We start from the raw sequence: 27,464 nt of genomic DNA, 5'->3' as shown, positions 1-27,464 counted from the left end.
TCTTCTGCTTATTTGCTTCTATTGCTGAAACTCTATTTTACATTTCTATAAGTGCGTCCATTGTTTCCTGAAGTTTTGATTGTTTTTATTTATGCTATATATTTCACTGAAGATTTCTCCCCTCCTTTCTTGTATCTTTTTTTTAAAATTTCCTTAAATTGAGCTTTGCCTTTCTCTGGTGCCTCCTTGATTAGCTTAATAACTGACCATCTGAATTCTTTTCAGGTAAATCAGGCATTTCATCTTAGTTTGGATCTATTGCTGGTGAGCGAGTGTGATTTTTTGGGGGGGTGTTAAAGAACCTTGTTTTGTCATAGTACTAGAGTTGGTTTTCTGGTTCCTTCTCATTTGGGTAGGCTCTGTCAGAGGGAGGGTCTAGGGCTGAAGGCTGTTGTTCAGATTCTTTTGTCCCATAGAGGTGTTCCCTTGATGTAGTACTCTCCTTCTTTTCCTACAGATGTGGCTTCCTGAGAGCTGAGCTGTAGAGATTGTTCTCTCTTTTCTGGATCTAGCCACCTAGTAGGTCTAACAGGCTCCAGGCTGGTACTAGGAATTGTCTGCACAGAGTCCTATGATCTGAACTGTCTATGGGTCTCTTAGCTGTGGATACCAGCACCTGCTCTGCTGGAGGTGGCAGGGGGGTGAAATGGACTCTCTGAGGGTCCTTATTTTTTGTTGTTTAATGCACTATTTTTGTGCTGGTTGGCATTCTGCAGGGAGGTGGCCTTTTCAAGAGAGCATCAGCTGTGGTAGTATGGGGAGGATCAGGCAGTGGGTGGGCCCTGGAACTCCTAAGAGTATATGCCCTTTGTCTTCAGCTACCATGGTGAGTAGGGAAGGACCATCAGATAGGGGCATTTCTAGGGCATGTCTGGGCTCAGACTGTCCTTGGGTGGGTCTTGTTGCAACTGCTGTGGGGGATGGGGGTGGGATTCCTAGGTCAATGGAGTTATATTCCCAGGAGGATTATGGCTGCCTCTGCTTTGTCATGCAGGTTGTCAGGGAAGTGGGGGAAAGCCTACAGTCACAGGCCTCACCCAGCTCCCATGCAACCCAAAAGGCCAGTCTCACTCCCTCTGTGCCTCACCCAACAGCACTGAGTCTGTTTCCAGGCGGTGGGCGAGCAGGGCTGAGAACTTAGGTGGTGGGCGAGCAGGGCTGAGAACTTGCCCCAGGCTACCAGCCTCCCAGCTGCAAATGCAAATAGGGCTCTCATGCTTCCCCACCTGTGGAGTTTGCACACCAGATTCATGCCCTCTCCCAAGTTCTGGCCAGGAGATTTCTTGTTCCTTTGAAATTGTTACAAGGTTCAGCTGGAGGTTTCCTTCTCCCTGTGGCCTCTTCCCAGTACCTCTGGCAGCCCTACCCGAGGACCCCTGTGAGGCAAGGCAGAAATAGCTTCCTAGGGGACCCAGAGAGCCCACAGGGCTTTTCCTGCTACTTCCTCTACCCTTGTATTTTGCTTGGCTCTCTAAATTGACTCAGCCCCAGGTAAGGTCAGAATCTTCTCCAGTGATATACACCTTCGGGTTCCCCAGTGAGAGTGTGTTTTCAGGGGCAGACAATCCCCCTTTCCCACTCTCACAGTTTGGGTACTCAGAGTATTTGGGGTATCTCCCAGGTCCTACAGGAGCAATTCACTTCCTTCAGAGGGTCTGTGGGTTCTCTTGGCTTTTCTAATTTATTCCTGCAGCAGTTCTGGAGCAAAGGTTCAGAATTCAAGACTCCACATGCTGCTCTGTCCATTTGAGTGGGAGGCTAAAAAGGTTTTTATTTAATACCTGATTCTAGCTTAATTTTGATCCCCTTCCTTTATCCTTTCCCCAGTATTTAACTGTTTGCCTAGATCTGATCTCACACTTAGCTCCAAATCAGTCTAACTTTTTCCAGCCTTAGACTGCTTGTTACAGTATCTGGCTTTACATTTGCCTTGAGAGTCTTAGAGTTGGAACTGCTGTGTTATGCTCCTTAAGGTCCTTGACAGTCTAGCCGCAGTCTGATTTACAAACCTCATCACTTGTACAAATTGTCCCCAACTTATCATGGTTCAATTTAGGATTTTTTGACTTTACTATGGGTTTACCAGGGTATTAAATGCATTTTTTACTTATAGTATTTGCAACTTAATAAACCCAACTTAATGGGTTTATTGGGAGGTAACCCCATCTAAGGCATCTGTAGTAGGTTGAATGCTGGCCTCAAAAAGATATGTCCACATCCTAACTCCCAGAACCTGTGAATGTTACCTTATTTGGAAAAATGTCTTTGTTAATGTAAGTAAGGATTTGAGATGAGATCATCTTGGATTATCTAGATGGGCCCCAAATCCAATGTCATTTTAAGAGACAGAAGCAGAGAAGACACAGGCGAAAAGGAGAAGGCCATGTGAAGTTAGAGACTGGAGTTAGGCAGCCTCAAGCCAAGGAACAGCTGAAGCCACCAGGATGGAACAGTCTCCCTTAGAGCCTTCAGAGGGAGCACAGCCCTGCCAACACCTTGATTTTGGACTTCTGGCCTCCAGAATTGTGAGAGAATAAGTTTCTGTTTTAAGTCACCAAATTTTTCATAATTTGTTAAACAGATCTAGGAAACTAATACAGATTTTGGACCAAAAAGTTGGGTGCTGCTGTAACAAATACTTCAAAATGTAGAAGTAGCTGTGGAGTTGGGCAGAGGCTAGAATAATTTTGAGAAGTTTGGTATTAAAAGCCTAGACTGCCTTGAGGAGACTGCAGAAATCTGGACATTAAGGGTGATTCTGCTGAGGGCTTAGAAGAGATTAAAGGGCGTAGTTGAAAAAACTTCTGTCATCATAGAGAATACTTATATCATCCTGAAGAGAATTTCAGTAGAAATATGAACATTGAAGTCTGTTCTGGCCATGGCTTGGAAGGAAATGAGAGACATTATATTGGAATCTAGAAGAAAGGTAACCCTTGTTATGTAGTGATACAATACCGGCTGACTTGGTTTCTACAGTTTGTGGAAAACATCTTGAAACTGGTGAACTTGGATATGAGCTGAGAAGATTTCCAAGCAAAGTGTTAAAAGTGCTGCTTGGTTTCTCCTCGCTGCTTATATTAAAATGAGAGAAGAAAGAGATAAATTTAAAAAGGAACAGGTAAGGAAAAAGGAACCAACACTTGATGATTTTGGAGGTTCTCAGCCTATCCAGATTGTAAAGGGTGTTACAACTAGGAAACTCAGTGTTGGGAATGTGTGCTCTGGAGAGAAAGACAGAAACCTGGCAGGACAACCTTTTGCTGAACAGGTTAAGCATGTGATTCATGGGTCCCCTCAACCATCTCCCCAGAAGCTTGATATAAAGAAGGTGGGGATATCCAGGAAGGATCTGGGGAGGATCCGTGTAATGATGTGGCTCTTGGTGAAATATACAATAGTCTTACAAAGTTTTGGGGGATGTATTAGAAACACTGTCAGCTTGGACCGAAAGAGACAAGACAAAATGAAAGAAGGCTGTTGGACTTCCAAAATTCTATAGGCAGGAAATGGACTAATAGAGCTACTTGGCTGTAAACATTGTGCTGCCCTTTCAAGAAAGAAAGAATAACTCTGCAGGCAGAACCATGGCAGGCAGCACAGAGGGTGAAGCATCAGGCCACAGAGAGTTATTCTCAGGCTTTGAAACATAATGGAAATTTGCCCTGCTGGATTTTGAACTTGCCTGTGACCAGTGACCCCTTTATTCCTTCTATTTTTTTCCTTTGGGAATTAGAGTGTCCATCCTATGCCTGTCTCACCATTGCATTTTGGAAACATAACTTGTTTTGTAGTTTCACAGGTGGACAGGGGAGAATTTTACCCCAGAGTGGATCATACCCAGAGTCTCACCCATACATGATTTAGATGATAAAATTTGTAAATGAAGTTGATGATATTTACATGAGATTTTGGACTTAGAATTGATGCTGTAATTGGTTGAGTTTTTGGAGGTTGTTGGCAAAGGGAAATATATTTTATGTAGGGGAGGTGGATTTTGGGGGCTTTTGGGGGCTAGAGGGTGGCTTGAATGATGCCCCCAACAAAAAAAGGGCAGCTTTTAGAATCTTTGCATTAACTCTGCTCAAACCTTGACTTCAGACTTTTGGCCTCCAGAACTATGAGAGAATAAATTTCTCTTGCTGAATAGGTTAGACCTGTGATTCATGAATCCACTCAACCATCTCAGCAGAAGCCCAGTATAAACATGGCGTTATCCAGGAAAGATGTGTAGAGGATCCTTGGGTAATGGTGTGGTAGCCCTAGGATAGTAATATATCATTCTTTTACAGTCTTCCTCATTGATACCTTACTTGTGGGCATACCATATTACTCTATCTTGCCTGATACTTTCCCATGACAAAATTAATAACTTTCTATTATTCTCTCATAACATTTGGCCAGTATTTCCATAATAATCCTTATTGTAAGGTGTCGTATATGCTAATCTCTGTGGTTAAAAGGTGAGCTTCAGAGACAAAACTGTTTTTTATTCATGTTTATTTTGCCAAGGCACAGTGCACAAAAGTTAGGTACTCAGTAATGCTAATTCAACAAAAGGTACTTTTTATAGGGAAAGGTATACTTTAAGCCACCATCAGAATTACCTCTACAATATACCTTACTTGTGGAAACTAGTTTGTCCTTGGAAAATCCAGAGAGGATGCTCAGTGTTACCTCATGTGCCTTATTGTTTTGTTGTGAACAAATCAAAATTGTAGGAGGTCCTTTATTATATAAACTAAAATCTTTCTCTCTATACCTTTTATCTACTGATCCTCTCTTTCAGAACCAAATCTGTTTCTGTGTGTGACACATTATGTGAGAATAGCAGGCCAAAAGCCTGTAGTTTCTTCAACCACTGCACTTCAAAAAATTTATTTTATATAGTTCGTTATTCTGCTTTCCTTCAATTTGTTTATGTTTCTCTTAAAATTGTAGGAAAAGCAAAGAGGTTGAGAAGAGTAAGTGTGGAAGTGGAAGAATTGAAGAGCATTGAATAGGTTGAAGGAGCTGGGCAGATAGGAACTTAAGGAAAATAATGTGGGAGCAAGTGAGGGAAATTTTTAAGAATAATGCTTTAAATCCAAAAATTGAGCTTCCCAACCAAAATCTATAAATGCATACACGCGCACACACACACACACACACACAGATATTTTTTAGTTCATCCTGGAAATTTGAGTGCATAACTTGAGTATAGTCTTATGTAGGAAACAAAGATGAATAAGGTATGTCCCCTGTATAAAGAAATTTATAGTATAATAAAATTTGCGGCCAAGCGCAGTGGCTCAGGCCTGTAATCCCAGCACTTGGGGAGGCCGAGGCGGGCAGATCATGAGGTCAGGAATTTGAGACCAGCGTAGCCAACATGGTGAAACCCTGTCTCCACTAAAAATACAAAAAATAGCTGCGTGTGGTGGCACATGCCTATAATCCTAGCTACTCAGGAGGCTGAGGCAGGAGAATTGTTTGAACCAGGGAGGTGAAGGTTGCAGTGAGTCAAGATCGCACCACTGCACTCCAGCCTGGGCGACAGAGCAAGACTCTGGCTAGAGGTGGTTATAGGCTGAAGAGGCTAGCGTTTTACAGTATGCATACCTTAATTTGTACATCTGAACTGCAGTTATTCTACTTGTGTTGATCTGACTGAAAATATTTTTGAAATTCCACTTATAATTACTGTCAAACTCTTTAGTGCGTATAAAAACACCCTTTGTAGAAATAACTGTTTGGGCAGAATTTTTTGAAGAAATACACTTATTTCGAGCCATATATTTTATAAGGCAAGTGAACAATTGGAAATGCCAGCTTGTTACCTTTAAAAAAACTTTGTCCAAAAGAGTGAACTGGGCATGGTGGCATGTGCCTGTAGTCCCAGCTACTTAAGTGGCTGCAGTGGGAGGATCGCTTGAGACCTCCCAGGCTAAAGTAAGCCATGTTTGCACCACTGCACTCCAGCCTGTGTGACAAAGGGAGATGCTGTCTTAAACAAACAAACAAAAATGTTGTTCAAAGGTAATATCTTACCTTTTACCAGGTGCATAACTGGTTTAGATGGTCTCAAGGATGTTTGCTCCTCAGTGATTAATAATGAGTTACCAGTAAATGGCCTCTGAGATTCCAGAAGAGTTCCAAAAGTGCTTAGAGCAGTGATGTATTGAGGGAATAACTTTTAAGTGAATACTTTTTTTTTTTACTTGAACTTTTAAGTTCCAGGGTACACATGCAGGATGTGCAGGTTTGTTACATAGGTAAATGTGTGCCATGGTGGTTTGCTGCACAGATCAAACTATCACCTAGGTATGAAGCCCAGCATCCATTAACTTTCTTCTTGATGCTCTCTGTCCCCTTGCACCTTTCCAACAGACTCCAGTGTGTGTCGTTACCCCCATGTGTCCATGTGTTCTCATCATTCAGCTCCCACTTGTAAGTGAAAACATGCGGTGTTTGGTTTTCTGTCTCTGCATTAGTTTGCTGAGGATAATGGCTTCCAGCTCCATCCATGTTTCTGCAAAAGACATGACCTTGTTCATTTTTATGGCTGCATGGTATTCTGTAGTGTATATATACCACATTTTCTTTATTCAGTCTATCATTGATGGGGTTATAAGTTGATTCCATGTCTTCGCTATTGTAAATAGTGCTGCAGTGGACATATGTGTGCATGTATATTCATAATATGATTTATATTCCTTTGGGTATACACCCAGTAATGGGATTGCTGGGTCAAATGGTATTTCTGCCTCTAGATCTTTGAGGAATTGCCACACTGTCTTCTACAATGGTTGAACTAATTTACGTTCCCACCAACAGTGTAGAAGCGTTTTTTTCTCCACAACCTTGCCAGCATCTGTTGTTTCTTGACTTCTTAATAATCACCATTCTGACTAGTGTGAGATGGTATCTCATTGTGGTTTTGATTTGCAATTCTCTAATGATCAGTAATGTGGAGCTTTTTTTCATGTTTGTTGGCCGCATGAATGTTTTATTTTGATAAGTGTCTATTCATGTCCTTTGCCCACTTTTTAATGGGGTCGTTTTTTTTCTTGTAAATTTGTTGAAGTTCCTTATAGACTTTGCATGTTAGACCTTTGTCAGATGGATACATTGCAGAAATTTTCTCCCATTCTGTAGGTTGTGTGTTCACTCTGGTGATAGTTTTTGTTGTGCAGAAACTCTTTAGTTTAAATAGATCTCATTTGTCAATTTTTGCTTTTGTTGCAATTGCTCTTGGCATTTTTGTCATGAAATCATTGCTTGTGTCTATGTCCTGAATTGTATTGCTTAGATTTTCTTATAGGGTTTTTATAATTTTAGGTTTTACATTTAAGTTTCTAATTCATCTTGAGTTAATTTTTGTATAAGGTGTAAGGAAGGGGTCCAGTTTCAGTTTTCTGCATATGGCTAGCCAGTTCTCCCAGAACCATTTAATAAATAGGGAATCCTTTCATTGCTTGTTTCTGTCAGGTTTGTCAAATATCAGATGCTTGTAGGTGTGCAGTCTTATTTCTGAGTTCTCTATTCTGTTCCATTGATCTATGTGTATGTCCTTGTACCAGTAGCATGCTGTATTGGTTACTGTAACCTTGTAGTATAGTTTGAAGTTAGGTAGCATGATGCTTCCAGCTTTGTTCTTTTTGCTTCAGATTGTCTTGGCTATTTGGGCTCTTTTTCATATTTTCTAATTCTATGAAGAATGTCAGTGGTAGTTTTGTCACAGGATAAGGATCCCGTGATAAGGGTTTTGGCTTTGCCAGCTGGAAACCTCTATGGCTGGTAGCACCTTTGCCCGAGTTTTGCTCGGGCCTGCTGTGCTCCTTTTGTCCACTCGGCCTGGCAGGCTATGCTCGGCTTGTGTTACTGGCCTGGATCCCACACCTGCCAAGGGGGAGCCAGGTGCAGGGCGGCGGTGAGTGTGTGAGCAAGCACAGGGTCCGGCCACTGCGCATAGCCAGGAGTGCCAGCTGCAGTGGGGTGGGCAGCTCCAGGTACTGGCACAGGCACCAGCTTTGTACAAGACTGTGGCTCGACCAGGCATACTGCAGGTGGCTTCCACTGCAGGCACTGTGGTGGAATGCAGTGGCACCTGGAAGCTTGGAGATACCAGGAACCACACAGCCCTAAAGAGAGTGTCACAGCTCTGGCTCAGGGAGCCTGTAGGTCTGGGCTCCCCAAAGGGCTGCAGCTCTTCTCTCCTTTTCATTGCCTGCAATGTGGTGAGTGGGGCGCGTGTTTCAGCCCTGTATGTGTTACAGCTCTTTCAGTCCTGCCCTTTGGTGAGTTCCGAGTTCTTGTTGCACGTTCAGGAAGAATGAGGCATGTAGACAACTGGAAGGTGAGCAAGGCAAAGAGGTGCTTTATTGAGAGACAGTACAGCTCTTAGGAGAACTGAAGTTGGTAGCTCCTTTCTGCTGGCAGGTCGTCCTGATGAGTGCAGCTGTCACTAGAGAAGAGACATGGAGTGGGTAGCTCCTTTTCATAGGCAGGTCATTCTGTTGAGTCTGCAGCCCTCAGCTGAGAGGAGAAATGGAGTGGCCAGCTTCCACCTGCAGTCAGGTCATCCCAATGTCTGGGAAAGGACACCTGGAATGGGTAGCTCCTATCCACAGGCAGGTCATCTCATTATCTGCCTGAGTTTGGCTGAGTCTGGGGTTTTTATGGGCTTCAGAGGCGGGTAAGTGTGTGCTGACTCGTCCATGGGAGGCCCTGGGTAGGCCGGGACAAAAACACCGTACGTTCTCACTGCAGTCCATGGAAGAGGTAGCCCAGCCCCTAGGCTTCAGGTTGTCCTTAGCTTGAAAGTGGGGCTTCACCGGGGACCCATCCCTTTTTGCCCATCTGCTCCCTGCCACCATTAACCTGCCATCTACCATGTCCATGGCACCCAGGCTGTTCGCATCATGGGGCACCTTTCAGGCCTGTGCCAAGCTGCTCCCAGGCCCTCTTGGCCTCCCTTCCATGCCCATTGGTGCCTAAAGTCTGGAGGGGGCTGAGGTGGTAGGGGGCTGGCATGTCAGCACTACCCCAAACATGCACACTCAGCCGGGTTGTGGCAGCTTCTAGGCTCAGGTGCAACTTTGCTCCGAAATTGAAGCAGGGATTGGGAGCAGGGAAGAGGCCAGGAAGCAGGAGCAGGCACTTTCAAGCCTGTGGTGGGATAGGGGGCTTTGCAGGCCCCTGAGAGTGCAGGGATGCGTTGGTCCACAGCTGCAGCTGGGTGGTTGCAGCTGCACCCAGGGAGTGCAGGGCTCCCAGCCCACCAACTCAGTAGGAGGCATGGGCTCCTACCTGCCTTCAGCCCCCAAAAGCACAGGGATGTCCGGTCCGGACAGCTGCACCTGGGGAGTGCGGGCCCTCCACCCTACCAACTCAGAAGTGAGTGGGGCTTCCACCTGTTCCCTGCTCCCAGCAGCTCCATGGAGTACACAACCCTGGCCATGTCTCCCTTGCTACAGCTGGCGTTTTTGCAGCTGCCACTCTAGACAGGTCACTGCTGCCATCAGTTTACTAGGAATAGCATTGAATCTATAAGTTACTTTGGGCAGTATGGCCATTTTCACAGAATTGATTCTTCCTATCCATGAGCATGGAATGTTTTTCCATTTGTGTCCTCTCTGATCTCCTTGAGCAGCGATTTGTAGTTCTCCTTGAAGAGGTCCTTCACTTCCCTTGTTAGCTGGAACACTTTCTTAAGGCGATCACTTTGAAGGATCAGACTTAGTTAGATGTACAGATTCTGGTAGTTGGAAGAAGTCTTTTACCTGTGGTTGCACAATATATGAGCATGTCTGTAGCTGTTTGGTCAAATCAGTTAAGCCTTGCCCAGTGTTGATTTGAAGTTACTTATTACTCTAAATTCCTATGCTTGTCGTGTTTATGTTGATGAATTAATCAGTCTTTCTGACTTCCTTTTTCCTTTTTAGTGGCCATGTCAGACTCACAAGAATTAGTTAATCTGTATGTGTTGTGGATGTTCTCAATACTTTCCATTTATTTTAAGCATTAGTTTAAGTTTACCAAGCCTAGAGAGAAAGGTAAGGTGGGCAATAACAAATAATCAGCACCATCTGTATGGTGGCTGTTTTGTTTCTAGCTTAAATAGTTAACCCTATTTGTTTTAGCTGTCTAGTGTTTTGTTCTGTGCAGAACTAAATCTTTCATTTATTTCATTATTTCTGAAAGGCTTTAAATGGCTTTGGCCATTTTTTCTTAAATACCATGAAAATTTCATTGGGCTTTATGGCCAAAGACATAGTGCAGTACACTGATTTCCTGTTTTTAAAATTAAGATCTTTTCTGTTTTAAATAATAAAAAAGATTTTCTACACAAGTAAAGGCAATAGATAATATAACTTCTATAAAATATTTATAGAACCAATTTTTGTTTATGAAACAGGTGGTCTTTTTTTCTACTTTTTACCTTTATATAATGTTCTATCTTAATTATAATTTTTGTATTTCTCAGTGGCATTTCATATGGCAAGATAGAATGAACTATCAATTTTTTAATTGTTGCTAATAACAAGGAAAAGCCAAAAGTAATTTCTCATGAAGCCTTTTCCTGACATGATTATATGTTTATAGTTGAGAATGATATCTCAGGTAAAAATAATCAGTGTGTTTTTTTCCAGTGTTATAGTAAATGGAAATTAGTAATTTGACATTAATTTTTAGGGGTTTTTGTTTTTGCCATAGATAAACTGGTTCTTGAGTACAGTTTATAGTATCTAAACCATTTTAAATTCCATCTACTAACCGATTACTTATATTTTTTTACTAGTGAATTTATGGCAGAAGAAAGTAATGAAAAATTTTGGCAGTTTTTGGAAACTGTGCAAGAATTAGCAATTTATAAGCAAACAGGTAGGTGATGTATAAATTTTAACTTGTAAGATTTGTATTTATGTACACACATTGTAATGTTTATTATTTTTTAATGGTAATGGTTAAGTGTGAATGCTTCACTGGGTTAGTAAATCCGAACATTAAATTTGAAAATATGTTTTAATAGAAACCATTCTAAGCATCTGTTTCCAAAAATACAAGGTTTTAATACTTTATTATAAGATACCTTATATAATTAGTCATGTTTGGATATTGCATTCTCATCAAGAAGAAGTCAAAATTGTTAGCTGGGCATGGTGGTGTGCATCTGTAGTAGCAGCTACTTGGAAGGCCCAAGGCCAGAGGATTGATTGCTTGAGCCCAGGAGTCAGAGACTAGCCTGGGCAGTATAGCAAGACCCTGTTTCTAAAAAAGAAAAATAAAAAAATAAAATAAATTGGCCAGGTGTGGTGTTTCACACCTGTAATCCCAGCACTTTGTGAGACTGAGGTGGAGGATCACTTGAACCCAGGAGTTTGAGCTGTGTTTGTACCACTGCACTCCAGCCTGAGCGACAGAGAGAGGCCTTGTCTCCCCCGTGCCCCCCCCAAAAAATTAAGATAGTTTTCTTTTTACCTAGATTTCTTTGAAATAATAATTTTGCATCTAGTAATAGTACATTTTTTTCTTTTTTAAAAGTAGACTTAATTTTTTTAGAGTAGTTATAAGTTCATAGCAAAATTGGACAGAAAGTACAGAGATTTCCCATATTCCCCCTTCCCCTACACATAAATAGCCTCCCCTGTTATCAACATCCCTCACTAGTGTGGTACATATATATCTGTTGATGAACCTTCCTTGACAGATCCTTAATACGCAAGGTCCATAGTTTACATTAGGGTTCAATCTTGCTGTTATACGTTCTATGGGTTTGGACTAATGTATACTGACACGTATATTGCATTTTTATTGGCAGAATACTTTGACTCTTAAACGATTAAAGAAACTTTTAATACCTCAAAAAGTCAGGTAACTAATATGCTCTCATTTCACTATTTGTAAGATAGTAATTTCTGTTTTTATATGTATATGAGAGTATATACCTATATATACGTATATCTTCCTCAGAATTAAAGTGTTTATTAATGTGTTTGTTATTTTCCTATCTCTGCAGAGACTAGAATAGATGACATGAGCATGGAATCCCTTAAGAGTAAAATCTTCAGCCATTTAGATATAGAGACATCTTCTTACTATTGGTGATTAAAATAGTTTATTATTTTGTTCCTGAGTGTAAATGTACTATAAACTAAGTTTCAGATGTTTTAAATGCTCGTTTACTGAAGCCTGTTTGGCTCAGGTAGCCTTGAAGTTCAGTGATTTTGTGATTTCACAAAGTAGATTTTAAAAATAAAGAGATGAGACATGCTTTTAATAACATTTTAAACTGAAATATTTCCAAAAGCAAATAATTTTTCCTTTCAAAATTTTTTCCTGAAAAAGCTTTTTAGTCATAAGAAATGCTGGAGGTACTTTAGATGATGGGAATACAAAGATGAATAATTGTGATCTACATCCACAGGACTTCGTGATACAATGAAGGAGACAGCAAAACAGTGATGTACACTATTAGGTGATAAGAGCTTTAATTGGGTTGTGCATAACATGAAAACACATAAAAGAGGCACCTAGTCAGTGTTCCAGAGAGAGCAAGACAGGATTTTCAGTGCTGAATGCTGGAGCTGAGTTTGAATGATGAGATTTAGCCAGGGAGTAGGGAACACAAATGAGTAGAAGAGACCGGAATGGAATGTGTGGAGGAACCTCAATCTCTTAGTAATGTTTACTTTCAAGTCATTAGGAAATTACTGTCTGTTGTCCTCATATTTGTCCTAGTAATTTTATTAATAGTTTTGGTGATTGAGGTAAAAATAGGCTAGATTAATATGTAAGGTTTTCATGGTTAATGTCAGGTATCCAAGATAGTTTAAAAAAACCTAACACCAAATTTCGTGTCTCTCACCTAAAATCCTCAGTATATCTGTCCCATATATGTTGTTCTCAGTACATGCTTTTTTGGCCTTATTCAGTGCTATTTTTTATTGGAGACGCAATCTTAAAAATTACTCCTGTAAATTTCAAATTCATTTTAAGTTACTTAAATATATCAGCATATTTTATACCTAAATGAAATGATATACCTGGACAATCTGGTGGCAGATCATTCACAAGCTGGAATATAAGCTCAGGAGTACCTAAACTCTACATCAAGCATATATGGAAGGAGGTATTTCAAGTGTTTTCAGGGTTGAACCTAAATTGTATTAAAGTAAGAATTACTAGCGCAGCACAGTGGCTCATGCCTGTAATCCCAGCACTTTGGGAGGCTGAGGTGGGCAGATCACTTGAGGCCAGGAGTTCGAGACCAGCCTGGCCAACATTGTGAGACCCCGTCTCTACTGAAAATACAAAAATTAGCTGGGCGTGGTGGTGCGGGCCTGTAATCCAGCTACTCGGGAGGCTGAAGCACAAGACTCACTTGAACACTGGAGGCATAGGCTGCAGTGAGCCGAGATCACACTACTGGACTGCAGTCTGGGCAACAGAGTGAGACTCTGACTCAAAAAAAAATAAATAAATAACACTTAAAATATAATTCTATTGGCTTTATTTATAATGGCAGAGTCTGATGCATGTGGTGATATTATTGCTGACCTTGTTAAATGTGGAAAAGAATGGTACAAATGAGAAATATATTAATGAGCAGAGATTTTTTTTTTTTTTTTTTTTGAGACGGTGTCTCACTGTGTCGCCCAGGCTTGAGTTCAGTGGCATGATCTTGGCTAACTGCCAGCTCCGCCTCCTGGGTTCACACCATTCTCCCACCTAAGCCTCCGGAGTAGCTGGGGCTACAGGTGCCCACCACCATGCCCGGCTAATTTTTTGTATCTTTTTTTTTTATTAGAGACGGGGTTTCACCATGTTAGCCAGGATGGTCTCGATCTCCTGACCTCGTGATCCGCCCACCTCGGCCTCCCAAAATTCTGGGATTACAGGTGTGAGCCACCATGCCCGGCCTAATGAGCAGATTTTTACTGAATTTGTTTTCAAGACATCTTAGAGGAAACATTTAATAATCCTCTGTTACTTGTACTAATTTAGATTGTTGAATCTCCATGAGACCTTCTAAATACTCTTTACTAAAGCATGTCTTAGTGATCCACCTGCCTAAAAAAATTGTAAATATTGAACATTTAACTTTTTGAATTCAAGTACTAGTTTTATACCATTTAATGCAATTACTTTATATTATATGCCAGCAAATTAAGACTTTTTAAGCAATGAATTGCCTGTTTAAAAAAATTTATATGGTTCTGCCAGGCTTACATATTTATTGATGCTTCAAGATTCAAGTGGCATATTAGTTAACCTATGTAGTTTTGTGAGGTGAGAAATGTCACCCAAGACTTATCTGATTTCAAAATCCCTGTTTATTTTTACTTCTTCACATGCTGCTCAGCATATAAGAATGTCATTTTCAAAGTCCTTGAAGATTTTAGTGGTTTTTACACAAATAAAGTTGCTTTTGTATTTTATTAATGGAAGAAATTTTCAAAAAATGTTAAGACTTTCTAACATAGTTACTTTTACCCAAGAACCAGATTTGGGGGAAGAAGGTAATTGGAATTTGGATGTGCCACATTTGAAATTCTTGTGAAATATCCAAATATAAATATATCAGTAAGCTGATATATGAGTGAGAGATCTAGATAAAAAAAAATTCTAGGATAAAGGGTAGGATTTCAGAGTGATCAACATGAAAAACGGTAATTTAAGTTGTAGGGAGAAGGCACAGAATGAGAATAAAATAGTGCCCAATGGCAGAACCCTGAGAACAGCAATGTTTAAGGGAATCTGATGAGAAGAACAGCACACAATGGAGACTAAGGAAGAGTACCTGTAGTGGTAGCTGAAATCCTGTAAAAGTATTAGATCATGAAAGCCAGGAGAATATTAAGTTGTAAGTGATTGCTGTTATCAAATACTGTAGACAGATCAAGTAATATGAATATTATGCACCTACTACTTTTAACAACAGAGAAATTATTAGTGCCTTTGGTGAGAACCATTTCACTGGTATAGTAATCAAGACTTTAGTAAGTTAAGATGTGAGTAAAGCTTTTCATATCTCTCTGTTATTTGGTTATCTAATTTCTGAGTTTCTTGTCAAATTGTCACAATCAGCAAATAACCCAGTCTCCAACCACCCCCAAAATGTCCCCTTCCAGTAGAGCTACATGTCATTAAGTCTTTTAAGACCTTTGACTATGAAGGGAATAAGATGAGTCAGTAGCTGTCTGTGGAGGCTGCCACTTATTTTTTTTAATAAGAGTGATTTTTGAATATTAGGTGCCAGTAGTCAAAAATTGAGTAAAAGCTGAGGTTGAAGATAAAGGCAGAAAATATTGAAGGGGCATTTTTAGCAGGTGGTTGGTGAGCATGGATTTAGTTATTTAACAAATCAGCCAAAATAGCCCAATGCATCCATTTCATAATAGAGATGATCTTGCTAGTTACATCTAAATTATAAAAGTTTACTTTCTATAAACTCCTGAATCCTACATTCATTACTACATAAGGGACAACCTTGATGGTGACCTTGACAAAATTTGGTATCTGTTGTCAGGCACTACTCACATTTCTTTTGACTTTTCTCTGCTTCCCTGGGTGACCAGTCCTTTGACTGATGTAGTCATATTTTAGATGTTATTACATTAATTTTTATTATTTTCTTGCTGACCTTGTAACTATAATGTATTTTAAGAATATTATTTAAAATAACATTTATTTTCTATTTTGCTTTTACTGTTGAACACGAATCTTATTTGCATTATTTTTTGATTCTTGGAGGAAAACTCACCATATCTCCCAAGTTCTGAGAAATCATCTATAGTTTGTTAAAGAATTAAGAGTGAAAGAGGCAATGCTTATTCTCATATGTCAACTGTTTAAAGCAACTGGATTAGGAAAATATTGTTTAGAATGAAGAAACTTATTTATAATATTTATTAAATATTAAAGAAATTTATTGAATGTCTATTTTGTATGCCAGGAGTAGAAATGTACAGTTGAAAAACTATGATAGAAAAGATCCTTTCCTTCATGGTTTATAGCTTAATAAGAGGCACCAAATTAAACAATTATACAAATACTTTTTAATGACTTCTTTGTGAATTGATGTAGAGATGGTATAGAGCTCACAATCAGACTTTATGCTGCAATTTCTGCAATTATTTCTTGGTTATATAAAGTTTGCTCTCTGGTTGGTGCCTCGTGAATAACTCTTGGAAAAATAGCCCTTGAGTTCTTCACATACTTAATTGTTCATGTGTGAATTCGAAACTTCTGATTTTTAACTTTAGAGCCCCAGAGTTGTTTTTTGTTTGTTTGTTTGTTTGTTTGTTTTTTAAACTAGAGAATGTTGCAATGCTGATCATTCTGTGTTTTTTTTGTTTTAGGTATGTAAGTTCATTATTTTTAATTCTGGAAAGTTTTCTTGGATTATAGTTTTCTTTAATTATTCTGTTCCATTCCCTTGATTTTCTGCCTTAGGGTCTACAAGTATACATATATTAATCTCCTTTGCCTGACTTCTGTGTTTGTCATTTACTCTTAAGTCATTTTTCCCTTCTCTCCTTTTTATTTGTTTCATTTTTATCACTTTTCCTCTGCGTATTCTGTTTCTCCTACTGTTTTCCACGGTGTCTGTTTACTCTTGTGCTCCTTCTAATTTAATCTGTATTTTCTAGTATTATTTTCTTTCTAGTTCTTATTTGTATTCTTTCAGGAAACTTCTCATATCTCCCTCTTTTTTTGGTCATCTCATTTCTGAGCTTTTTGTCAAGAGCTGTGAAGGGGCTGGAATTTTTACCCTGCTTGCAAGCTAAAAACTTAGCTTGCCACAGTTTCAGGAATCAGATGGACAACATAAGACTCTTGGATCAGAGCTGAAAGACTTTATAACTGACCAGAGGAAATCTCCTGAGTGATTCATAGCTTCTTTATATCAGCCAGGACCTATTGAACTAAACTCTGAGACTTTTTATTGTCATCTTTGAAAGGATCTAATATTGGCAAGTTGGACTGTAGGAGGAATTTAGTCATAAGGTGCCACTAAGACATTGTTTGGGAGATATTTTTGAACTTATTTCCCTTGGCCTATAACCTTTTCTTCTTCTCTTCATTAATAGGCAGCAAAATTAAGATGACTCATTGCCTGATTGACTGTACAGTTTTGTCAGAATATCCACTATTACTTCTCAAGCACTCTCCTCAAATCCTATTAATTGGACCATGGGACTGGGTCTTTTATTCTCCAGAAATCCACGTATCTTGTCAGCATTCCATTTTGTTGTCAGATCTGTCAAGTACTGTGAAGGGTCTGAGATGTTACCCTATTTGCAAAGATAACAGATTAGTTTCATGGATGCTGACAGATGACCTGAGACCCCTGATTCAGAGACAGAAGAAGGCTTTATTACATATAACAAAAGCAATAACCACAATGTCCCATATTTGCACTGGTTGCCTGAGCCTCAGTTCCCACAGGACAACTTGGAGGGCCAGATAACACCTGTACCCTGAATGGGTTGTGGTAAAGAGAGGAACTGAGGGTCAAGGGCCCAGCACTTTCGGAGCAAATAGTAAACATTGTCACAATCAGCAAACAACCCAGTCTTCCAGCCAACCCCAAAATGTCTCCTTCCAGTCAGAACATCCTTTTCCTCCTCTCAGAAAGAGAGTATCTGGTGTTGCAGTCTGGTGTAACCACATTCTTCTTGTTATCCCTTTCACATCAGATATCCACAGGGAACTGCTCTTCATCTACCTCAACTCTGTTCTTTTGTATGAGAAATTTCTATCACTTGATAACCCAGTGCCAAGATGTAGAGGAGAATAAATTACCAGAGAATGTCTAGAGGCCAGCCTCTATGGATGCCTATACCAAATGGACTCCAGAGCTGCCCTGTTATTACCTTACCATCTCTGGCTGGCCCTGGAATGGCATTACAGTTTTCTGACACAATGCAGTCAATGGTTACACCCAGGGAAGAGTAGAGAAAGGAAAAGGGCACAGACAGAAAGTTCTCCCCAGCCCTGCTTATCCCCGTTAGTGCCACCAGGTCTTCTTCAGCTCTAGGCTGCACTTTTCTGCCTTCTCCCATTCAAGTGATCTCTGTCTCCCCAGGGGTGTTGGAGAATTTTTAATTAAATTCTAGGATCCCTCCTTCTCCTTTATGTCTTTGAGTTCTTTGAATAGGGTTTATAGTAGGCAACTCGCAGCTCAGGTTAGTTTGTTCAAGTTCCAGACAAGATGACATTTAGTTTTGAAGACCTGGTTCAAATTTTGTCTCCTAAAAGTATTCTGGATACACTAATTATACTTGGCTATTGGCACTAAATCTCAGTAGAATTTATTCATACAGGTACTTTAAAATTCATTAACAATCATATTATTTAACTTTTCTGCTGTTCTTAATTTCTACCTTGTAGGTAGGACTTATATCTTATCCTTGTAATATAACCCCACAACTTTGGAGTAAGTTGGTCTGAAATGTTGGTGTTTCCAAATAGATTTTAATGGCAAGATTATTTTCACCTGGTCTCATGTTGATTACTTGGACATTACTGGAAGATCCAAAATGAAGTTGATTATAGAACTGAGATCTTGATTTTTCCATTTTTCTCTAGCATTATCCATAACCAAACTTCAGATATGATTATATGACATTAAATTAGCCTTATGGTGGAAGATGTGCCAATGTGCAGTTTATAAAATGCTAACATTATTTTCTTTTGACTTCTTTTTATAGAATCAGATTATTCTTATTACAACTTAATCCTGAAGAAAGCTGGACAGTTTCTAGACAATTTACACATCAACCTTTTAAAGTTTGCTTTCTCTATAAGGGCATACTCCCCAGCTATTCAGATGTTTCAGCAGGTGCGTAAAAATACCCAATCTGTATTTGACAAAGAGGCACGCTAGCAATGTACATAGAGTTCTTTAATATGAACATCTTTAGTTCAAAATGATCTACAAGTTTATAGTTGGTTCCATAGCCTATCATTGATTATATTATTGTTGTTGTCATTTATTATAATGTAATTGAATATATTCTGTAATTTTTGTAGTTATTTGGGATAAGGAAATTATGAGGACAAATAATTGAAATGTATCATAAAATTTTAATAGAATTTTTTCAGTAACTATGAAGCATGTCTTTCCTAGGATAAAGTTGATTTTATTAAAATATTTCTTAGATTCTGCCTACGTATAGATTTTTTTTACTTTAATTAGAGCAATAACTTAATAGTAGTTGATGAGTTATTTTAATCAAAGTAATGTGTGAGGGTTTTAAAATCATATTGTAATTATCAACTGCTGTAGCTAAATATAATCTTTGAAATCTTAGATTGCAGCTGATGAGCCACCACCAGATGGTTGTAATGCATTTGTGGTTATTCATAAGAAGCACACCTGTAAAATTAATGAGATTAAAAAGCTGCTGAAGAAAGCTGCTTCAAGGTAAATTAATAATAGCCTATAATGAAAGAAGTGGTTATAGAGAGGAGAGTTCAATAGCAGAAACTTCTTATAATAAAAAAATTTAATATTCTAAGACATTGTATATTCAAGAATGTGATTTGTATTGAAAACCATAATATATCTGAGAATGTTTTGTCTTGATTAGCTTTTGATTTTAGCATATAAATTGTGCCAAAATAACATAAAATATATGAAATGTTTCATATAAGCATAACTTGTTTTTTGAAATAAACATGCAAAACTGAGTTTATTTGGCCTATAGCTCTTTAAATATAAACTGAATATATACCTGGGGAATAACAAAGTAATCAAAACAATAGATGAGGTTGCTTCCTATATTCAAAACTATTTTTTTTGCTTTTTTGCAAGTATTTAATTTAAAAAATGGCAAATCAGAAGTAAATTATTAATTTATTAGTGATTTTTTAGAGTAATACTACCAGTATATTTTTTGCCTGATTATTTATACTTTAAAAAATAATAAAGTAGTTTTTTTAATTTTGAAAGAGCTCTATTAAACAGTAATATATATTTATGCATATTAATACTTAACTCACTTGTTAACAAACCATTTCTAACATTTTCTTATACTTGTATTGAATTTCATATACAAAAGACTTTTATTTTTATGTAGCCAAATTTTCCTGTGTATGTGACTTTTATATTGTTTTTATACTAACAGTTTTTCCCGAACCTGATTGGGAGATTTTACTAATTCTTTCTGTAGCTTTCTAAAAGTTTTTCCTTTTATTTTACATTAAACTTTTAATCTATCTATAATTTATTTTCATCAAAAGGTAAGAATCCAACCAGATTTTTTTCCTCAGGTACCTAGTCAGTTGTATTCATTATATTTACATTATGGTCTATTTCATAGCTCTTTGTTCTGCTCCATTATCTATTTCTTATAATAGTGCCATACTGTTTTAATATTTATTGCTTTATTATCCAGTTTCTGACAGGAGGATTTCTTCTTCATTGTGGCTCTTTTTTCCTCCAGAATGCCTTAGCTCTTTGTATTTGTTGATGCTTTTAAGTCAACATTGGAATCCTTTTCCTCCCCAAGCTCCCCTTCCCCAAAAGCCTTGTTAGGGTTTAATTAGAATTATGTTAAAAGTATTGGTTAATTTAGGAAAAATTTACATCTGTGTTGTATTGAATCTCTGATCAGATAACATGGCATGTTTCTCTGTTCACACCTGCTTTTAAAACTTAAAGGCAGAAATAATTGCTTTATTTTATCAACTATTTTTTCAACTATTGGGATGGATACAAGGTTTTTCTCATTGGACATACTAATATATTACAAAATACTTTGAAATATTATACCTTCTTTTCAATTCTGAGGAAAACTACTGATTATTAATGGTGTGGGATTATCTTAATTTGCTTTTGAATTAAGATTGCTTTCATTTTGTTTTCATGTTTCTGTGTTAATAAATGAATAGCTGTACATTTATTGAAATTATTTGACATCTTTAATTTTTATCATTCTACTTTCATAAAGTGAATTAGGCAGCCATATTATTCTTACTCTGGATGAGTTAATATAGGAATTATCTATTCCTTTATGGCATTATTAGACTCACTATAATATAACTCACTAGTGCATCTTTTAAAGGAAATTTTGTAATGTTTAAAATTTATTGTCATTGGTTTCTGATGTCAACTTTTATAATTATAGAAACTAATGTATCTTGAAGATTACAAAAAAATTAACATCAAACTGTTAGGAAAGTCCATCTGCCATGGGCCCTGTGAGTCCTTGCATGTTCTTTCTTGGTCTGACCAGCAAAAAATGCAAGGTCCTGACCACTCTTTACCTGGGCCATTTCTCAGGGTTGTGTTTGCAGTGAGCAACCTTGAGGAATGAGGTAATGTTTGCCTTTGGGATTGGGGACAGGGAGCAAGTATGTTTTATTGCTTACTATAAAACAGTGCTTCCCCAAGCCCAGTGTTCCTTAACAGAAACATATGCCAACTCTGTAGGATCCATCTAAGTCCATATTTTGTCACCCCCTGTGGGACTTTGGGGGCAAGCATAGTAACGCTTATACTGCTTGCTCTATGTCATGAGCAGTAAAGTCATTTGTCTTTGACCCAGGATTCTGTCTTATGTCTTCTATCAGAATCCATAAAAGAATAAAAAAAAAAAAAAAAAAAAAGAATAAAAGGCTAACTTATTAGTTTGTAAGTCAGGTAAAATCATACCTTAGACTTTTACAGTTCTTGATAGTTTTGGAGACTGTCATGGGTGGGATGTTGACTGACACACAGCTTCTGGAAGAGGAAGTTCGTAAGGGCCCATGGGTCGAGAAGAAAAAGGTCAATACTTACATTTCTTCCCACTGCTCACCTCTTTCTCCCTGTACTCCTGGTGGGTGATAGTAGTCTCCTGATAACTGTGTTGTAGTCTGACACATGTTCCTTGATCTGGGCTCCTAAGGAAAAGGCACTCAAACTTGACTGATTTAATGGTTTATTGTTTTGGCTCTGATTATATAACTGGTATTGGTATTTTACATGCTTATACTGTGAATGCTGTCAATGTTTGTGAAGCCCAGAGGGAAACTGTCATTCAGAGACTACCACACATAGACACCCCCAGGTGGTCCAGCAGAAACAACAAAGAATCAATCCCAGGAGGAGAAAGGACAATCACAACTTTATATAGACTTCATAGCTGCTGGACTACCCCGAGAGACTGTTTCCAAGTACAATAGTGCCACCTGCCTGACTCAGCCACTTAGTACACCCCTTTTTAAAATAGCAGTTCTTAAGCTCTTGTTGAAACTGAATGCCTGACCCATGGAGGCCTTGTGACTCTACCACGTGACATTTACATTTTCACGTAGTTCAACTAGGAGTCAGTGTCTGGCAAGGTAAAAGGGACCCAATAAGCCTCCCTGCTCAAATGGAAATTATATATTCAAAAGCCCAGCTTCTGGGCCCTAGCATGGTATCAGGTATATGTGAAAAAGTGGCAGCTACTCTTTTGGGAGTGAACTAAATAACCCATTTCACTACCTGAAGTAAGGTCACTGGCTCAAAAGGGCCCTCAGTTCACAGTGGTTTCCCTAAATGCCTGGGCCAGGCTGCTGGGATGTTTAGCTAAGTTAACAGCTGGTGGGCTCTTCGGGCTGCCTCTGCTACCATTCCACCAGGCATAAGCCTTGTAAAACCAAAAGCTGAAGTGGTCACTCTACTCAGTGGGCAGAACTCAAGGCCATCATCCTCTCCCTGAACAAAATCTGACCCCTTGGTGAAATATAGTACATTCATACTGACTCTTGTGCTGTTGCCAATGGCCTACCTGTCTGGTCTGCCACTTGGAAGACTACAGATGGGCAGCTTAAAAATACCACTCCTTGGGGCTTGCGCACTGTGAACGTAATTTGCACTTGCCCGTCTGACAGTCTGGTTTACTCCTTTAGATGTACATATTATAGACCCATTCCCTGATAAGTGTGAATAGAGACAAACTGACTATGCCAAGACCGTGTGAGGCCCTGACTGCTCTTTACCATGGCCTTTTCTCGGGGTGTTTTCAGTGAGTGACTTTGAGGGATAAGTGAGTGTTTCTCCCTGGGACAAAGGGCAACTTACTGCTTGTTATTAAATGATGGGTTTCCCACATTCAGTGTTCTTTAGATGTGATCCATACCCACTGCCTGTGTAGAATTCTTGTGGGTCCATCATACTTCTCCCTATGGAATGTGGGCCCATGAGGAACCCATGTAAACATACTAATGTTCATGTTGCTTGCTGTGCCACAAGTAATCAAGCTCTTTGTTTCTGACTCAGAAGTCTGTCTTTTGCCAGAATCCATGAAACAATGAAAAGCTAACTTATTAGCTTGTAAGTAGGGTAAAACAATTCTACAGCCTGACAGAAACATTCTCCCCCTCTCTGTCTCTATGTAGGGCAAAGTTAATTTTTTTTTCCTTTTGTGAACTTTAGGCATATACTCTTGGGTTTGTGACATCTTATCAATATTGGTCAATGGTTTTTTTTCTTATTTAAGCATATAATTTATGTTTTTACATAGGTTATGTATAGTAATATAAATATTTTAATTTTTTCCTCTCTGTAGATATGTTTCTCCTTCCTAGATTTTCTTTAGTTTTCATTTTCTTTCAGTTTTTCCAGATTAGGTTTTTATCTTTTTTTAAAGAAATGACTGATAAATTTTTTCTGCTTTTTTATTCTAATCTAATACGTTTTACATTTATATATTTTCTTCTGTCTGTGGTTGAGCTAAACACTTGGTTTTTTGTGGGTTTTTTTGGTTTTTTTTCAATTATAACATATTTAGGTCATCATTGTTGCCTTTCTTTACTATGTGATATTCTCATTGTCCCAGTTTCGTAAAATTCTTCTTAACAGTAGTTTTATTTACATGTTGGAAAGTAGAGTGACCACTGGGAGAAAGTTATACTCATTTAGGATGGTAATGATTGCTGTCACTTTCCCCCAGATGTATAACTCATATTTTATTTTGTTTTATTTATTTATTTTTTTGAGACAAGGTCTCGCTCTAGTGCCCAGGCTAGAGTGCAGTGGTGCAGTCTTGGCTTACTGCAACTTCTGCTTCCCAGGCTCAAGTTGTACTTCTGCCTCAGCCTCCTGAGTAGATGGGACTACAGGTGCAAACCACCATGCTCAGCTAATTTTTGTATTTTTTGTAGAGACGGGGTCTTGCTATGTTGCCCAGGCTGGACTCGAATTCCTGAGCTCAAGCAATCTGCCTGCCTCAGCCTCTCAGAGTGCTGGGATTACAGACATGAGCTACCACTCCTGACCTTCATTCACATTTTAGTATTATGTCTATAAAGTTTTGGGGCAGTTCCAGACCATAGATTTTTGAACCAGGGAATAGGAAATAGGGAGAGATGAAGAATCAGTTTACTATTCTTTTTTTACTAGCATGTTCTTGTTCTAAGTGGTAGTTGACTGTCAGTTATGATTCTAGTTGAACAGCATAGGTTTTATAGTTAGTAGACTTTACTCCCAATTTATGATACAAAGTTATTTTTAGTTTGCAACTTCATTAAGAATTTTTCTCTGAGTCTTTGTAAATATTTTTGGAGATACTGTAAAATTTAGTGTCAGGGACTGCTCTCCAAATGCCACTTCAAATCAATATGACCATCTTTTTTGTGGCTTTAAACTTTTGTCCCAAATGGAAAGCTGTATGTTTAAAGTTAAAAAAATCCCATATGGTCATTATAAAAGAATTCAAATACTTTAGAAAAATGCAAAGTAGAAAGGGAAAATAGCCTATAATTCTGCTAACAGTTTAGTATATGTTCTTTTTTAATGCATATATTCATATACAGACATACTTAAAAAAATTTATTGTACTATAAAGGGTATCTTAGATCCTTCTCCCACAAAGTTATTGTGTTCTTACATGTAAATAAATAAAATTACTGGTATGTACCGATTTTATGTGTTAGGCTGTTTCTGTGTTACTATAAAGAAATACCTGAGGCTGGGTAATTTATAAGTAAAAGAGGTTTAGTTGGTTTATGGTTCTGCAGTCTGTACAAACATGGCATTAACATCTGCTTGGCTTCTGGTGAGAGCCTCAGGAACCTTACAGCCATGACAGAAGGCGAAGCTGGAACAGGCACGTCATATAGAGCATGAGCAAGAGAGTAAGGGGGGCCCCTGGGAATTGCATTTCAACATGCGATTTGGAGGGGACAAATACCCAAACTATATCATTCTTTTCCTAGCCCCCAAAATCTCATGTCCTTCTCACATTGCAAATTACAGTAATTTCTTCCCCATGTCTTAACTCATTCCAACATCAAGTCCAATGTCCTAAGTGCCATCTGAGACTCATCTGCTTCCACTTATGAGCCTGTAAAATCAAAACAAGTTATTTACTTCCAAGGTACAGAGATGGTGCAGGCATTGGGTAAACATTCCCCTTACCAAAGGGAGAAATCGGCCAAAAGAAAAGAGTAGCAGGCCCCATGCAAGTCTGAAACACAGTAGGCAGGCACTAAATCTTAAAGCTGTCATGTAATCCTTGACTCCATGTCCCACATCGTGATGTACATCCCGATGGGCTCCCTAGACCTTGGGCAGCTCCAGCGCTCTAACTTTGCAGGATACAACCCACGTGGCTGCTGTCATGGGTTGGGGTTGAGTACCTTTGGGTTTTCCAGGCACAAGGTGCAAGCTGCTGGTGAATCTACCATCCTTGGTTCTGAAGGGTTGCAGCCCCCCCTCCACTAGCTCCACTAGGCAGTATCCAGGTGGGGACTCTGTGTGGGGGTTCCAACCCCACATTTCCTCTATGCACTGCCCTAGTAGAATATCTGTGGGGGCCTTGCCTGTGTGGCAGGCTCCTGCCTGGGCACCAGGCTTTTCCATACATCCTCTGAAATCTAGATGGAGGCCTCCAAGCCTCCTTCATGCTTGCCTCCTGAGCATCTGCAGACATGAGACCATGTATAAACTGCCAGGGCTTATGGCTTGTGCCCTCTGGAGCTGTGACCTGAGCTTTACCTGTGCCCCTTTGAGCCGAGGCTGGAACTGGAGCAGCTGGATGCAAGTTGCAACCTGCTGGCATGGCACAGGGCAGTGAGCATTCTTTCCTTTTAGGCCTTGGAGTGTATGATGAGAGGGGCTGCCTCATATATCTCTGAAATACCTTCCAGGCCTTTTTTTCATTGTCTTGGCTGTCAGCTCCTGGCTCCCTTTTAGTCATGCAAATCTCTCTAGCAAATGGTTGCCCAATAGCCCACTTAGATTCTTCCCCTGAAAATGGACTTTTTCTTTTCTGGCTAGGGCTGCAAATTTTTCAAAGTTTTATGTTCTGCTTCCCTCTTAAATATGAATTCCAACTTAAAGCCATTTCTTTGCTCCCACATCTGAACATATGTTGTTAGAAGCAGCCAGGTCACTTCTTGAATACTTTGCTGCTTCGAAATTTCTTCCACCAAACGTCTTAAGTCATCCCTCTTAAGTTCAAACTTCCACAGATCCCTAGGGCATAAGCACAATGCCGCCAAGTTATCTGCATAACAAGGGTGACCTTTACTCCAGTTCCCAAAAAGTTCACCTACCATGTAGTAGATGCTGAAAAATATTGAGTGAATGATACCATAATGAAATGAATAAATAAGTTTCATTATTCCACTCCTTGTGGTGTATATATAGGTAGTTTACAGTAAACAATATCTAATTGAACTTCCTTGTACATATATCTTTGCATAGTTACCTTGGTTATTTTCTTAAATTTCTAGAACTAAAATCTCTAGGTAAGTACATGTATATTAAAATGTATACTCCAAAATTGTCTTCAGAAAGCTGAAGTTTTATACTCTACTTCTAAAATGTTTACTAATGCTAATTTGTATTAATTCTCTTTAACACCTTAGTCAATTCAGTAAATTGCTACTTTTAAATATAATTATTTAATTTTCAAAGATCATTTTCCTCTTATCCAGCCATCCTCTATAGGTATAATTTTTCTACCTATGATATATCCAAGCAGTTCCTGAATTAATCATAAAAGCAAATTTTGAAAGTTATGTGTCTATAGATACAGGAAGGAAGGTACTGTTGATTACAGACTCAGCAAATGGTAGAGAGCCCTTACCTTTGTGTGTAAAGTCTATTCCATTTCCTCTAATTTTTCCTTTTATATTCAACCTCAATATTTATCTCCTAGCATAGTTTTATTGGCAGCCTTTCTAGTTTTCTTTTTTTTTTTTTTTTTTGAGACGGAGTCTTGCTCTGTTGGCCAGACTGGAGTGCAGTGATGCGATCTCGGCTCACTGCAAGCTCCACCTCCTGGGTTCATGCCATTCTCCTGCCTCAGCCTCCCAAGTAGCTGGGACTACAGGCATCTGCCACCACGCCCGGCTAATTTTTTGTATTTTTGGTACAGACAGGGTTTCACCATGTTAGCCAGGATGGTCTCGATATCCTGACCTCATGATCCGCCCACCTCGGCCTCCCTAAGTGCTGGGATTTCAGGCCTGAGCCACCGCGCCTGGCCGCCTTT

General features: G+C 39.0%; 1 protein-coding gene across 1 annotated transcript in view; it reads left to right on the top strand.

Annotated features, from left to right (window-relative positions):
• Positions 1-27,464, top strand: part of UGGT2 (UDP-glucose glycoprotein glucosyltransferase 2) — a 251,160-nt gene that overhangs the window by 12,917 nt on the left and 210,779 nt on the right. The window contains exons 2-4 of the mRNA XM_003832030.4: positions 10,784-10,866; positions 18,702-18,832; positions 19,305-19,417. Coding sequence (XP_003832078.1) covers positions 10,784-10,866; positions 18,702-18,832; positions 19,305-19,417 — 327 coding nt within the window. The remainder of the gene's footprint in view (positions 1-10,783; positions 10,867-18,701; positions 18,833-19,304; positions 19,418-27,464) is intronic.

This window comes from Pan paniscus, chromosome 14 (genome assembly GCF_029289425.2).
Source record: "Pan paniscus chromosome 14, NHGRI_mPanPan1-v2.0_pri, whole genome shotgun sequence".
Classification (NCBI taxonomy): Eukaryota; Metazoa; Chordata; class Mammalia; order Primates; family Hominidae; genus Pan; species Pan paniscus.
This window is presented reverse-complemented; position numbering and strand designations above follow the sequence as displayed.